Source organism: Hypanus sabinus, chromosome 24 (genome assembly GCF_030144855.1).
Source record: "Hypanus sabinus isolate sHypSab1 chromosome 24, sHypSab1.hap1, whole genome shotgun sequence".
Taxonomy (NCBI): domain Eukaryota; kingdom Metazoa; phylum Chordata; class Chondrichthyes; order Myliobatiformes; family Dasyatidae; genus Hypanus; species Hypanus sabinus.
In genome coordinates, this window is record NC_082729.1 from 34,451,313 (window position 1) to 34,468,004 (window position 16,692).

General features: G+C 43.9%; 1 protein-coding gene across 1 annotated transcript; it reads right to left on the reverse strand.

Annotated features, from left to right (window-relative positions):
• Window positions 1-1,849: 1,849 nt before the first annotated feature.
• On the reverse strand, window positions 1,850-13,799 carry LOC132380732 (probable G-protein coupled receptor 139). The gene is made up of 3 exons (XM_059949723.1): window positions 13,685-13,799; window positions 4,436-4,510; window positions 1,850-2,745 (listed from the first exon to the last, which is right to left on the reverse strand). The coding sequence occupies exons 1-3, from the start codon at window positions 13,797-13,799 to the stop codon at window positions 1,850-1,852; spliced, it is 1,086 nt and encodes a 361-aa protein (XP_059805706.1).
• Between the last annotated feature and the right edge of the window lie 2,893 nt (window positions 13,800-16,692).

Here is a 16,692-nt window from a genome sequence, read left to right on the forward strand (position 1 = left end):
TCTTTTCTCCGGCCTCACAATTCCAGCGTTACCGCACGGAGCTGACCCGCCTGATGCCGAATGCCCACCAGAATCAACCCTTTCCACGGCCGAACCAATGTCCTACTGCTGCTGGATAGACAGATCCAGATGGAGACATTTATCGGCCTGGTGTGTGTCCTCAGCAACTGGTCACACCCAGATTACGCCAAACTAAATGCGCTGCTTCAAATCACGGAGGACTTCTGTCGGAAACACCAAAGCACTCCAAATGTCCAAATTATTAGATACTTCCTGCAAATATTAAGTGGCTAGAACGTGCACGACCATGATTTGCTGCTGCAGACCACTTACTTCAAGATCAGAGTTGTTCTGCGTCCAGAGATGCTGTTCTGCACACGATTGTTGTAACGCGTGGTTACTTGAGTTACGGTCGCTTTCCTATCTGCTTGAACCAGATGGCCATTTTCCAGTGACCTCCAAATTTAACATTGCCTTATCGCCCACATACGCGCGCTCGCTGAATGTCATTTTATGTTTGCTTTACGCACAATACTCCAGAGACTGTTGTATGTGAAAATATTATGTGTTCAGCAGTTCCTGAGATACTCGAAGTACATCGTTTGTCTCTAACGAATATTCCACGGTAACATAGATGACACATTTTCCTCATTTTGATGTCTGATCTGAGCAACAAGTAAATCTTTTATCCTGTCTGCATGCTTTTATGTATTGAGTTGCTGGGAACTGATTGCCTGATGCGATACTTCCATTAACGAGTAGCTGTATATGAGTAGCTAATAAAGCAACCGGATTTTGAACTTCTATTGCTCTTCAAGCAGGTATTTAATTTATTTTTTAATTTTTTTTGCAAATTTCCAGGCAAGGAGTAAAGATAAAATCAGTGACGTGAGGTCATGTAGCAGGAAAATTTGGCTCCCGTTTTCCGTCAGCGGTCTGAAGGAACGTATGGATTAAAGGTGTAAACTATTTCTAATTGGGGAGAAAGTTCACACATCAAAGTGCAAAGGGATTTGGGAAACTTCGCGCAGGATCAATAAAGGTTAACTTGCAGGCTGGATCGGAGGCAAACGCAATGCTCGCTTTCATTTCGAGAGTACTCTAAAATAAAATAACACGAGGATGTAGGTTCGGGACGCATTTATCGCACCTCAGCTGGAATGTTCCGAGGAGCTGTGGACCTTTATTTAAGATGTATTGGCATTGGAGAGGGTCAGGCGGAGTTTCAGAAGAATAATTCCGCGAATGAACTGGCTAATGCATGAGAAGTGCTTCATGTCTCTGGGCCTGTACTTGAAGGCATTTAGAAAAATGAGGGGGAATCCGGTTGAAACTAATCAAATATTGAAAGAATGAACACGGCGAGGATGTTTCCTAGAACGGGTGAATTTAGGACCAGGGTACACAGCATGAGAATAAAATGTTAGTGGGTCGGGAGGGGGTGGGGTTCAATTGAATCCGATCGAATATTGAAGGATTATATGTGCAGAGTGTGTTTCCAATATCCGGTCAGTGTAGGACCACAGTATACGGCTTGAGAATAAAACAACATCTATGAAGGACAGTAATGAGGAGTAACCTCTCGCGGTAGTAAATCTGTAGAATTCTCTGCTACAGTCGGCTGTGGAGGCCAGATTATTGGGTAAATTTGAAGCAGAGGTCGATTTCTTCTTGATTAGTCAGGAAGTCAAAGGCTCAGTGGAGGAAGCAGGAGAATGGGGTTAAGGGGCATAATAAGATTGAAAGGCTGAACACGTCGATAGGCCGTAAACCCACATTCTGCTCCAGTGTTGTTGGAGGCCACCAGTCTCGGTGGAATTTTAGAACGCAAATTCCCCATCTTCTCTCGTCATGCAAGGGACTTTGCAAAGAGAGTGAAGGGGAATTTCACCATCTCCTTTAACTGTTCTCTGAACTTTGTCTGAGTCACGGCGTAAAGAGCCGTGTTGGTTCCGCAGCTCAGCAGCTGGAGCATGAAACCTAGCTCTTGAAGAAAAAGATGTGGGGCTGAGGATAGGCATCCTAGATCAATCATTCTGCCCCATATGTTGTATATCACATAAAGTCCCCATAACAGGACGAAATTGCCCGATATAGCAATCAGTAGAGCGAGGGACTTCCTCCGGCTCTCCATCTCTGTATCTCTCACTTTCTCCCCGGTGCTGGAGACACGCAGTCTTCTTCGAGCCCTGCTAGACACTAAGACGTGTCTGGTCGTCAAGGCATTGAGCAGCAAGATAAGACAAAATGGAACTGTCGGTGTGAAGATATAATGGAGGAATTCAATTGCTGCCCAGACTGGTGACTGCAAAATACCGGGTCTCTCCAGACAAAACCAAGGATAATAACCAAAGTGGTATTCACCTTTCAACATAAAATACCAGAAAATATTTAAGCAGCTGAGCACCATCACTGTCCCCAGAACCACAGCCGCCGTTCTCCTGGTACAATATTTGCTGATTAGTTTCTGACAACAAATGTGCACGAATCGATCAAAGGTGAAAGCGACAGTGAACCAGACGGAACAGTCGGTGGCGGCGTAAAGCAGGACCGCGTGAATGTTATAGACATGGACGGCGTTCAGGAAGCTGAACTGCTCCCGATAAGCGATGGGTACCTGATTCAGGACCACGTCGAGGATAACAACCAACAGATCCGCCGCTGCCATGGACACGAGGTAGTGCGTGACGCTGGCTGAGAGACCGCACTTTCCTCTGGACAGAACCACAATCGTCAGCACGTTCACTGTGTGGACAGAAAACAACGGGAAAATTAATCTTCACGCTGCCACCGGCATTACCAGCTTGATCAATTGCTAATGTGGATTTACAGGTTTATGAGAGGAGAGCGAAACCAAAAAGTTGTCATACTTACTGTCTCGATAGCAATTTAACTTCGAGCGGGATTTACTCGGCGGACGCCACAGTAGCGTAGCGTTCAGCAAGACGCTGGAGGCGTCAGATCCGGATTCTGTTCCATCGTCCTCTGACAGAATTTTCTACTTTTTCCTCATGAACAGGTGGGTTTCTACCAGATGCTCCCGTTTCCTCTCACAGTCCCAACACCTACCAATTAGCAGGCTAGTGTAAGTAAACTACTGCTGAGCCATGCTGAACATCCAAATTTAATAATATAAGGTAAATAAATCGCAATACCATGTGATACGGATCTATTATAATGAAATGATAGACAATATATGGAAATATATCTATTAAAGGTATATTACAGATTTCTGCGGGTTGTGCTAATTAGTTCATCTTCTTATAGCAAAAGGAATGTAAAATGCGAAAAAGACCACACGAGCAATGTTTCATTTGTAGTCACGATACCGACATCAGCAAGTGACTAGGGTTAGTGAGAGACGCTGAAACAGAAAGGACGTTTAAGCGACTCTCAGGTAGACATAGACGTGAGTCACAAAAAAACAGTGCGTTTTGTGCTTTGTCGGGAGGAGATACGAGATTGTTTATCGGTCACGGTATTGATCCGAAGTGTCTCGACAGTGCTGCACCGTTCTTTGTTTCATAATGTTATTGAAGCAGCCTCCAAACAGTATTGTATCCGCTTCAATCATTTCCCTCGGTCCATGAGAGCTGAGAGTTGAACGATGCCCTTCAGCTCATCGAGTCTGCTCCATCGTTCCATTATGGCTGATTTTAATCCCTCTTAATTCCATGCAGTCATTCAAACGAAGCGTCTAGATTGGGATATACCAGGATGGTGCCACGGTAGCGTAGAGTTTTTGTACCGAAACTCTTGATGTCCTGACACATGGGAGTTCTTACCCTTAATACCCTTAATAAGGGAGGCAGTCTCTGTGATTAAACAACCAAATACTTTTTTTTTACTGAACTATCATTATCGTGGCAATGCAGACCAGCAGCTTTTCTTTTACCCTGACGGCTTCTATTGATTAATTCCGCACTCCAGAAGTCTTCAGGGAAGCGTTTTCAAGCAGAATGTGATATTGAAACGAAAGGGGTTGAAAGAGTTGAAAGTCTGGGATTTAATGCTGATGTGGAATTGATATTGAGAAAGCTGTTGATATGGTGTCTTGCGAATAGCGCACAAAATTTGATGCTCCAAGCATTGCACTGTCTTCAGTGAATATTATTCTTAAACACATAGAGCACAATTGAAAACAGAGAGAGAAAGCCGAGAGAAGGAACATGCAGCATGATATTGAAAAAGAAGTGGACTGGGACGGTAGAAGTTCACAAAACGTTGGAGTTGACGATTGCATACAATGACGTGGAGAAAAAGAAAAAAAACAGAAACACCATACTTTTCAAAATGCAGTGTAGTCGCAGAGAGTAAGCAGAGGCCACTTTCGACGATGTGCGGCTAGAAACGTGTCAGGATTAAAACAAATCGCGGCGGCTGGGTTCGAGAAATTATAATGCAGTGCAGACTTAACAGTTAATGGAAGGCTTACCAGGAACAGCAAATGCAGCCAGCATTGGATAATAAACGGGGTTTATGGTCCGGAGAGCATAACAGATCCGATCACCTAGTGACAACCAATAATAATTTGAAAATACATATTCAAACGTCCAGAATATATTTCTTTCCATCGCACTGTAATTGCCTCCAGTTCAAGATTCCAATGCTCTTCTCCGCTTTTGTGGAACAGTTGTTTGTGTCTTCGGGCAATGGGCCAATTCACTTGAAGTTATGCCGTATTAATAGAAGCAGAGAATTCTTTGGAGTGAAGATCAGATTCCAGAGAGAGTGACATTTGTTACACTCAATAGGCAGACGGAATAAGTTAACACTTTCTTGCCCAACACGGTCAACAGCACAATATGGTGTAGATTTTACCAGGTGAAGGTGAGGACTGCTTGCGACATAAAGATAAAACATTGAACACAGGGCAGTACAGCACAGAACAAGACATTCGTCCACAATGCTGTGCGAACACATTTAACCTTCCTGACGATCAATGTAAACATCGCCTCCTACATGGGCTATGCCCTCATTTTCTTTCCTTAATGTGCTGATCTAAAATTCTTAAGTACCAGCCTCTAGTATGACCCATGCAATTATATTTAAGACTCTTACCATTCTCTTTGTAATAAAACAATAAAACAACTTCTCATATCTCCCATTAAATTTCTCCACTCATCTAAGAAGAATGCCTTTTTGTATTAGCCATAGTCGCCCTTGAATTTAACTGCTTTGACAGTCCTCTTCTAATTTTATTCCTCTACGAAATCACTTTGAGGGATCAAAGACTCCCGCTGTTCTTCCCCATAGCCAAAAATCCTCCAATATCCTTGTAATTTGGACCTCCTGAAGTCTATTACTTCGCAATTTTCCGCATTGAACGCCATCTGCCGCTTCTCAAATCAGCTGAGCATTATGTCTATCTGTGGTCAAAGTGCCAAAACCATCAGTCCTCTTCGGATAATGGAATGGCGGCGGGAAAAATATTAATGAATCAGAATCAGACCCAGAATCCGAAATAGGTTTAATATCACCAGCATGTGTCGTTAAATTTGGCAACTTAGCTGCAGCAGTTCAATACAATGCATAATATATAAGAAATAAAACGAAATATAATAACAATAAATAAATAAGCAAATCAATTATGGTATACGTATATTGAAAATATTAAAAATCGCGTAAAAAGAGAAATAATATATATTAAAAAGAGTGAGGTCGTGTCCCAGGGTTCAATATCCATTCAGGAATCGGATGGTAGAGGGGAAGAAGCTGCTCCTGAATCGCTGAGTGTATGATTTCAGGTTTCTGTACCTCCTCCCTAATGATAATAGTGAGAAAAGGGAATGCCCTGGGTGCTGGAGGCCCTAAATAGTGGCATATCACCAGTTGGCTTATCTCGCTCCTCTATGGCCTGTCGTCACCATCTCAGATTATACCAACAATGGTTATGTCTTCAGCAAATTTATAAGAGGTATTTGATCTCTGCCTAGCCAAGCAATCATGGGTATATACAGAGTCGAGCAGTGGGCTATGCACACACCCCTGAGGTGCAGCAAAGTTGATCGTCAGCGGGGAGGAGATGTTATCGCCAATCTGCACAGATTGTGGTCTTCCGGTTAGGATGTCGAGGATCCAATTGCCGAAGGAGGTACAGGGGCCTAGGGTCTGCAACTTCTCAATCAGAATTGCTATTAAATGCTGAGCTATGGTCGATGAACGGAATCCTGACATAGGTGCTTGTTTTATCCAGGTGGTCTGAAGCTGTGTGAAGAGACATTTAAATTGCATCTACCTATTGTGGCAATAGGCAAATTGCAATAGGTCCAGATCCTTGCTGAGGCAGGAGTTCAGTCTACTCATGACCAACTTCTCAAAGCATTTCATCACTGTCGATGTGAGTGCTACCGGGCTATAGTCATTAAGGCTGCTCAGATTATTCTTCTTAGGCATCGGTATAATAGTTGCCTTTTCGAAGCAACTTTTCGGGAAACTTCAGCCCGTAGCAGTGAGAGGTTGAAAATGTCCTTGAATACTCCCGACAGTTGGATGGGACAAGTTTTCAGAACCTTACCAGGTACTCCATCGGGACCTTCTGCCTTGTGACGGTTCACTCTCTTTAAAGACAACCCGACATCGGCCACTGAGACAAAGATCACATGGTCATCCGGTGCAGCAGGGATCTTCACAGCTGTAGTTGTATTCTCCTTTTCAAAGCTGGCATAGAAGGCGTTGCGTTCATCTGGTAGTCAAACATCGCTACCATGCACGCTTTTGTGTTTCGCTTTGTAGGAAGTAACGTCTTGAAAACCGCGCCGGAGTTGATGTACATCCGATGTCGTCTCCAACCTCGTTCGAATTTGTCTCTTCGCCTTTTTAATAACCCTCCAAAAATCATACGTGGTTTTCTGCTATAGGCCTGGGTCGCAAGACTTGAATGTCACAGACGACGACGTGCCTCCTGGTTCATCCACGGCTTTTGCATTGGGAATGTACAGTAAATCTTTGTAGGCACACACTGATCTACACAGGTTTTAATTCAGTATTGTTTCCGTCAGTTTTAAGCGGCGATAATTCGTTTAAACACATTAAAACATCTTTGTTGACTGTATTAACTTGGAAGCAGTTGTGCTTTTTAGCTGGAACAGACTAAAACGAGAATATTTCATCGTATCTATTGAGAGTTCTGCTGCCACTCAAGTCACACTTAGGCACCCCGAAGGTTAACGCCAAGGATAGTTTACATATGTTCAGTTTATTTTTCCTCCTGGCCAGATCAGATTGCAGAGAGGAGGGGCGGCTTCGTTCTGTAAGAAACCCCACATCCTAACCATTCCTGCTGCCCGCTCTACCACTATTAGGCCGCCTGAATATATCACCATTTACTGACACAAATTAAATTCTTTCTGCACGAGGCCTTCGGATAATTCTACGTTTCCCCGCTTCGTGTAATCGGTCTCGATATACTTCATGAAAGCTAAATCGGTTACCTGAGACGCTGCCCGACCACTGCGTATTTTCAGCATTTCCGGGCATTTATTGCAATAGTATTGTGTACCTCTCGCAGGGCTACACAGGCCATTGAGGAAGGGTTCGTGTTTAGAAAGAGTGACTTTGTCCCTGGAATTGTTGTCTTCCTGCGGGATAAAGCAGCATCTCAGGAGACATCCTGTTTAAAGGTAAGCACCTCAGTAACTTTCTCCAAATCGCACAGAGGCTGATGGATAAATGGTGAGTCCGCACTGCTGAAACACACGCATAGCACGGAGAAACGCACACACACACACACACACACACACACACACACACACACACACACACACACACACACACACACACACACACACACACACACACACACACACACACACACACACAAACACACACACACAATACCGAATGTCATTCGGCAGTGCAGCTCGGGAACAAGTCTTTCGACCCAAAACGTTGTGCCGAAACGAACAAATTAGCAATCAAATTAGCAATAAATTCCAGCGAGTAGAGAAGCAGAGATATCAAACATTCTAGCATGATAACCCTTTCATTCCCTGGCTCATTCTTTTAAGCCGACTCTGAATCCTCTCCAATGCCAACACATTGGTTCTGACATTAGGGGCCCAAAACCGGTTACAATTGCAAGGTAAGGCCTCACCAGTGCCTTATGAAGCCTCGGCATCACATCCCTGCTCTTACATTTGAGACCTCTTGAAATGAATTCTAATATTGCATTTGCCTACCTCACAGTAAGGACTCACAAGTCCCCTTACATCTCTGATGTTTTAGATTTTCTCCCGTTTAAAACATAGTCTGCACATTTAGTTCTACAAACAAAGTACATAAGCACATATTTTCCAACTTTGTATTCCATCTGCCACTCTGTTGCATATTCTACTAATCTATCTGTCCTTTTGCATCCTGCCTGTATCCTCAACACTACCCACTCCTCCTCCAACCTTCCTATCTTCCACAAACATGACAGCAAAGCCACCTATTCCATCATCTAAATGATTGACATACAGCATAAACAGAGGTGTTCTCTACACCGACGCCTGTGGAACACCATTAGGTACTGGCAGCACACGAAAGAGATCCTTCCATTCCCACTCGTTGCTTCCTACCAATCAGCTAATGCTTTAACCATGCCAGTAACTTTCCTCTAATAACGTAAGCTCTTAACATGGTAAGGAGCCTAATGTGCGTGGCGTAGTTAAAACCCTTACGAAAGTCCAAATATACAACATCCACTACACCGCCTTTATCTATGCTACGTGTAAACCCCTCCAAGAATTCCCGCAGGTTCGACAGACAAGGTTTTCATTAAGGAAGCCATGCTGTCTTTCTCCTATCATGTCTGTGTCACCAAGTTCTCAATAACCTCATCCTTCACAATTGACAGCAAAATCGTCCCAGCTACTAACGCCATGCTAACTGCTCTATGGTTTAATTCCAAACTGCCACCCGTTTCAGAACACCACGATGTTGTTCATCTGGTCCTGGCGGTTTCAGTAGACTGAGGACTTTCAACTTTTTGAGCACCTAATAGGAGCTCCACTCTTCCTTCACACCTTTCAAAATCCGGTATATGCCAGTGTATTCCTCAATAAATTACTAATGCAAACTACTATTTAGAAAATCTGTCATCTCCTTGTCTCACGTTATTGTTTCTCCGGCCTCATGTTCTAGCTGTCCTATATCCACTCTCATCTCTCTTTTATTTTTTACATACTTGAAAAAACTTTTACTATCAAATTTAAAATTGTTTTCAAGCCTTTCTCTCTCCCCTCACTACCGCACACCGGCCACTCCTCCATTTTCTCTAACCTCACCTGGCATCCCCTCCAGCTCGGTAGCACCATCGGTAGCTCGCCTCGCACATTCTTCACGGCAACTCCACCACGGCCATTCTGTCCTCTCAATTACATTCCCAAACCACATCAACTCGTCCCTCTCGCACTTTTTTTTCCTCCCACCCCACCCATTGCGTCCCCTCCCATTTTTCTTATTCTGTCCTGTCATCTCTCTCTCTCTTTCCCTCACCACCTGTCCTCTCCATCCCTTCTCACATCTCTGACGACCACACCTTCCTTTCTCACAACCCAGCTAGCACTTTCTCGGCACCGAGTGTCCTCTCCCTTGAATCCCACTCTTCTCCATCTCCATCTGCACACCCTCAGATTTCTGCATTTCCACCTCTTGCTCTGCAAAAACTGCTCGACGTCTGGCCCCTGACCCGCATTCGCTTCTTCACCCCTCCCTCTCTGCATCACTCCCCGTCTCACTCTCCTTCTTTCCAAACTCACAGTTGCAGCGTTTCCGCACAGAGATTACACGCCTGATGCAGAATGCCCACCGGAATCATACCGTCCCCTGCCGACCTAATGGTTTCCTGCTGCTACATGGCTTCCGCCCTCAGATTACGCCAAACTCAGTGGGATGCTTAGATTCTATATAGTATCTGCCGCAGGAACTACTGGAACGGTAGTCCGTTGCGAACAACAACGTACTCAGTGGACACTTTATTAGGTAGATTCTACAACTTTTAGGTGTATACGAAGTGCTTGTTCGTAATATTGTGTTGCTGCTGACCATCCACTTCAGGATCAGACTTGATCTTCGTACAGGAGTGCTGCTTGAACAGCTGAACAGGAGCTTGTAACACGTGGTTACTTGAGTTTCTGAAGTCGTGCTGTCAACTTGAACCAGATGACCGATTTCCTCTGACCGCAGTCATTAAAAATGCCATTTCGCCCACATAACTGCGCCATAGATGTTATTTTAAATTTGCTTTATGTCGCACAATACACTGTTAAATCTAATGATGCTTTATTGAAAATACTGGGTGTGGAGCAGTGCCTGAGTCTCAAAGCACTTCGTCTGTCTCTAATGATTATTCTGCGTCAAAGTCATTACAATCGCACTTCTTACTCATTCTGATTTTTGGTCTGAACAACAACTGTAATTCTTAACCATTCCTGCATGCTTTTAGGTATTGATTGATCCATATGATTGCTCGATGAGATGTTTCAATTAGCAAGCAATGGTACAAGAGTAGCTAATAAAGTGGCCTGACGGTGAAATTTTATTGCTCTTCAAACGGGTAGTGAATCAAAATTTTTGCAAATTTCCAAGCACGGGGTTAGTGATAAACCTAAGGTCCTGTAGCAAGAAAATTTAGCACATAAGGAATAAACGCGTAGACTATTTCGAAATGGGAAGAAAATATAAGATTCCAGGTGCAAAGGAACTTGGGGAACTTTTTGCAGGGCTCCGTAAAGGCTAACCTGCAGGCTGAATCGGTGGCATACTTAAAGTCGACATTCATTTCAAGAGAACTCGAAATTAAAAGAATAGAACGACCTAATGCAGAGGCTTTAGGACGCATTGCACAGACCGCAACTGGAGTATTGTGAGCAGATAGGGACCCTTTATCTGAGATATGCTGCCTTTGGAGAGGTTCCAGTGGATGTTCACCAGAATAATTTCGAGAATGAAATGCTTAACGAAAGCAAATGTTTCATGCCTCTGCGCCTGTGCTGGGAGACATTTAGTCGAATGGGGAGAGGGTGCTCTCGTTAAAAGCTGTTGAGCAATAAAAGAATAGACGTGGGTTGGGTAGTTCCTATAGCGGGTGAGTGTAGGGCCTCTTTAGAATAAAGAAATGTCTATTTTGAATAGCAACGAGGAGAAATTCCTTCAACCTGCGAGTAGTACATCTATTGAATTATTTGCCACATTCGGGTGTGGAGGCCAGGTCATTGGGTAAATTTAAAGTGGAGGCTGATTGCTTCTTAATTAGTCAGGGACTCAAAGGATACGTGGAGAACGAAGGAAATTGCGGTAATGCGAGATAATAAGATAGAAAGTGGGAACACCTGTATGGGTTGAAAACCCATATTCTGCTCCCATGTATTTTTTGCTGGAGCCAAATCCTCTCGTCAAGTCATGGATTTTGCAAGAAGAGCTAATGGGAAATTCGCTGTTTCCTTCAGTTGCTCTCTAAACTTAATTTGAGTCACGGTGTGAAGAGCAGTGTTGGTGCAGCAGCTAAGAAGCTGGAGAATGAAGCTCAGTTGTATCTAATAGGGTGGGAATGAGAACTGGTATCCGCAATCATATATTCGGTCTCATGTGTTATTTAACATATAAATTTCTTACAACAGGATGAAAGTGCCCGATATAACAATCAAGGTACTTCCTCCGGCTCTCCATCTCTGTGTCTCTCAGGTTCTCCCAGGGGCTGGAGATACGCAGGCTTCTTCGAGCTCAGCTGGTGACTATGGTGTGTCTAGTCTTCAAATCATTGATCAGTAAGATAAGGCATAAACGGATAGCCGGAGTGAGGAGATTATGGAGAGATTCAGTTGCTACCCACTCTGGTGATTGCTGAACACCGGGTCTTTTTAGACAAAAACAGGGATAATATCCCAGTTGATATTCACCTCTCAACATAAAATACTAGAAAACATTTAAGCAGCTTAGAACCATTACTGTCCCCAGAACCACAGACGCCGTTATCTTGGTGCAATATTTACCTATTAGATTCTGCCAACAAATGTGCACAAATCGGTCAAAGATAAAAGCGACAGTGAACCAAAGGAACATAAGCTATGCGTATCTGATTCAACACCACGTCAAGGATCAGCAACCACACGTCTTGGATACGAGGTAGAGTGTGTCGCTGTAGAAAAACCGCACATTATCCTGGACAGAATCGCAACCGTCAGCACGTTCACTGTTCAAAGACCCAGGTTTCGGGTCCCTGTCCAGTCTCTGGTTCGGAGACCTAGCCTAGACACCAGTTCTTAGTTCCTTGTCTTGGTCCCACTTTCCTAGTCTTAGTCCTAGCCCTGGCCCTGAATCCTAGTCTCGTCCAGGGCCTGTGTGCCAATGTCCAGCGTCGTTTCCTCCCGACTTCCCTTGCTTTCTCAATAAACGTCGTCCTGTTCCCTATACTTCAGTATCTGTGTCTTGCATTTAGGTCCGCCATCAACGCCCTCCTTATGACGCACTCTTCTCTGTTTCTGTGGAGCAGTTGTTCTGCTGAAAAATGGGAGATGCAGATCGTGTTCGGGCAATGGGATTCTTCAGTAAAAGTTATGCTTATTAATAGAAGGAGAGAATTCTTGGGTGCGAAGATGGGAATCCCCGGAGAGTGACGTTCGTTGCACTCAATGAGCAGACAGGATAAGTTCATGCCTTCCTGCCCAACACAGTGAACACGTAGATACGGCGGAAGTTTTAGAAGGTCTTGGCGGTGAAAGTGAGGAATGCTTAAGAAATACAAAAAAAAAAACTCTGAACACAGAACACTACAGCACATAATGAGATATTCGTCCATGATGTTATGCGAAAACATTTAACCTTCTGTACGATCAAAGTAAACATCGCCCCCTATATGGGCTATTTCTCTCTATTTTCTTTCATTTATGCGCCGATCTAAGAACCTTTTAAATGTCCCGAATGTCCAGACTCTAATATGACCCCTGCAATTGCATTCAATACTCTTACCAGTCTCTGTGTAATATAACAACAAAACAACCTCTAATATCTCCCATTAACGTGCTCGACTTATCTAAAAAGGATGTTTTCTGGTACTATCCATTACCACCCTTGGAGAAAAAGTCGTTGCCGTCTAATCTATTTATGTCTCTTCGAATTTTACAAGTATCTACGAAATCGTGTCCTTCGTTCAAAAAAAAAAAAAATAAAAAAGGAGGTCCCAGCTCGCTCTTTTCTCATAGCACATGTCCTATAATCCAGGCAGCATTTTGGTAAGTTTCCTCTGCAGCCTGTCTAAAGCATTCACATGCTTTCTATTGCGAGGTGACGATAAGTGAAAACAACACTCCAAGAGTGCACAACATTACCTGGTGGTTTTTTTTAACTTAGTTCTTCCGATTGATGAAGGCCTAGAATCTAGAATTCTGGGCTGTGAGGTCAGGTCACTGCTTAGATTTCAAGAGGAAGTTGATAGGTATTTGATTATTCAAATAATCAAAGGTAGGGGAATGGGTTTAAGTGGGATAATAAACTAGCCACGATGGAATACGAGAGCAGACTTGATAGGACGAATTTCGTGCTTCTGCTCCAATATCTTATTCTGTCGTTCAACACCAAAAGCGGCTGCGGAATTTTGTGAGCGCAATAACGCAAATTCTGCATCTCCTTTCATAAGGAAGGAAGTTTGGAAGGAAAGCGAAGGGGAGTTTCACTGTCTCATTCAGCTGGTCTCTGAACTTACTCTGAGTCACGGCGTAAAGAGCCGTATTGGTGCAGCAACTCAGGAGCTGCAGCATGAAGCCCAGCTCTTGTAGACAAAGAGGTGGGAACAAGGATCGGTATCCCAGATCATACATTCTACCCCATATGTTATATAGTATATAAATTATCCATAACACGATGAAATTTCCCGATATAACAAGCAAAAGAACGGGGAACTTCCTCCGGCTTTCCAGCTCCGTGTCTCTCAAGTGTTCCCCGGTGGTGCAGGCCCGCAATCTTCTTCGGGCTCGGCTAGTCACCAAAAAGTGTCTCGTTGTCAGTGCATTGAGCAGCAAGATAAGACAAAATGGAACCACGGGGGTGAGGAGATTATGGAGGAATTCAATTATTAGCCAGACTTATGAGTCCAGAACAACGTCTTTTTCTCTACAAAACCAGGGGACGTAATCCAGGAGGTATTCGCCTCTGAACATAAAATACCAGAAGACTTTTTTTAAGCAGCTCAGCTGCATCACTGCCCCCAGAGCCACAGCTGCCGTTCGCTCCGTGCAATGTTTAGTTCTCAAGTCCTGACAACAAATGGACACGAATCGATCAAAAGTGAAAGTGACAGTAAACCAGACAGAACAGTCGGTGGCAGCGTAGAGCAGGACGGCGTGTATGTTATAAACGCGGGCGGCGCGCATGAAGCTGAACTGTTGTCAATAGACGATCGGAATTTGATTCAGGACCACGTCGAGGACAACGGCCGAAAGATCCGCCGCGGCCATGGCCACCAGGTAGCCAGGTGGAGAGAACGCATTTGCCCCGGTACAGAACCACAATCGTCAGAACGTTTACTGCATGGACGGAAATCAAAAGGGAATTAAACCACGCTGCGACCGAGTGAACCAGCTTGAATAATTACAAATATGGATTTACCCGTCTATCACAGTACGTAGTGGTACGAAATAACATCATATTACATGTGCCACACTTACAGTTTCGTTACCAATTTAACTTCAGCAGGATTTTCCAGTGGGATACTATGGTAGCACGCCGGTGCACCTGAGGTGCTCGGCAGCAAAGTTCGGAGTTCTATTCTGGCGTTCTCTGTAAGAAGCTTGAACGCCCTTGCCGTGTACTCGTAGGTTTCCGCCAGCTGCTCCAGTTTTCTCCCGGAGTCCAAACATGTATTAGGTTGTAGATTAATCGGACATTATAAATTGTCCTGTGATTGTGCTTGTTTTAAGTAAGTTGTTTGCTGATGGCTGCGGCTCGTTCAGGCATGCTTTGACACCAAATGAAATAAAATAAAACTTTCGATATATAACCTGTTCTAAAGTATGGTGCTCAGGTATCTTCAGGTCGCTCACAATATTTCACCTTCTCATCGCATGAAAACGTAAAGTGCATTGAAGACAACACGAGTGCATGACGCCGAACTCAGCAAGTGACTGGGACTGGAGAAAGATGCTGACACAAACGGGACATTTAGGAGACTCGGTAGCTATATTAGTGTGAGAAAATAGCTCATCCATTTTCTGAGGATGTGACTAAGCACATTGATTAAAGTAGAACGGCAGATATAGTGCATATGGTTTTTAGCAAGGCATTTGATAAAGTACCCCATGCAAGGTTTATTGAGAAAGTAAGAAGGCATGGGATCCAAGGGGACATTACTTTGTGTATTCAGAACTGGCTTGCCCGCAGAAGGCAAAGTGTAGACGGGTCATATTCTGCGTGGAGGCCGGTGACCAGTGCTGTGCCTCTGTGATCTGTTCTGGGAACCCCTACTCTTTGTGAGTTTTATAAATGACCTGCATGAGGAAGTGCAGGGTTGGGTTAGTAAATTTGCTGATGACGCAAAGGTTGGGTGTGTTGTGGATAGTGTGGAAGGTTGTCAAAGGTTACAACGGAACATTGATAGGATGCAAAATGGGCTGAGAAGTGGCAAATAAGTGTGAAGTGGTTCATTTTAACCAGTCAAGTATGATGGCAGAATATAGTATTAATGGGTAGGTTCTTCGCAGTGTGGAGGATCAGAGGGATCTTGGGGTCCGAGTGCATAGGGCACATAATGTTTTACGCAAATTGACTCTGTGTTTACGAAAGTATACGCTGCATTGTCCTTCAACAATCGTGGGATTAAGTTTAAGAGCCGAGGGTTTAATGTTGTAGCTTTTTGGACCATGGTCAGACCCCACTGGGAGTACTTTGCTCAATTCTGGTCCGCTCACTATAGGAAGGACGTGGAAACCGTAGAAAGGGTGCAGTTTTGCCTGTATGTTTTCCATTTTTCTAAAAATCGGTGTCATGTGCTCTGTTGGAGGGTGATGTTAGGTTAACCCCTGCTCTGCAAACATCATGGACTGAATGGTCTGTTTAGTGTGTAACTTTCCATGTTCAACACGTTATTGAATCGGCGTCTACGTCTTGTTGATCCCTCTGAATCACTTCATCTGGAAGCACGTTCTATGAGGAGTAGGTGCAGTATTAAGCTTTTTGCTCAGTCATTCCATCGTGCCTGAATGATTATCATCTTAATCCCATCCAGTGATACAGAAAAGCGTACAACATGAGTCAGATTTATAGTCTCGGTAGAAATTTAACTTCCAGCCGGATTTACCAATCAGCCGCCACGGTTGCATCGCAGTTTGGTATTGTGAACTTTGTTCCCCTGAATAATGGATGTTTTTATTAATGACACCAAGAGTAATGAACACAATCTCTGTGATTAAGCAGAGTATACTTCCTTATTGAAATGTCATAACCGTGGCAGCGCATACGACAACCGATTTTCACCCAGATGGCTCGTAATCCCACAGACCAGATCACATCGGGAAACATTTTCACAGAGCTTGTGATATTGAAGCATGAATCTTGATTTGAGGGAGTTGCGAGTAGGCTTTAAATCAAATGAGGAATTTATTTTGATGAAGGGAATGATTTAGTGTCTTGCAAATGTTTCAGAAAATATAAAGTTTGCGTTGATATGTGCTCAAAAATACTCTTCAACAGAGAGAGAGAGAGAGAGAGAGAGAGAGA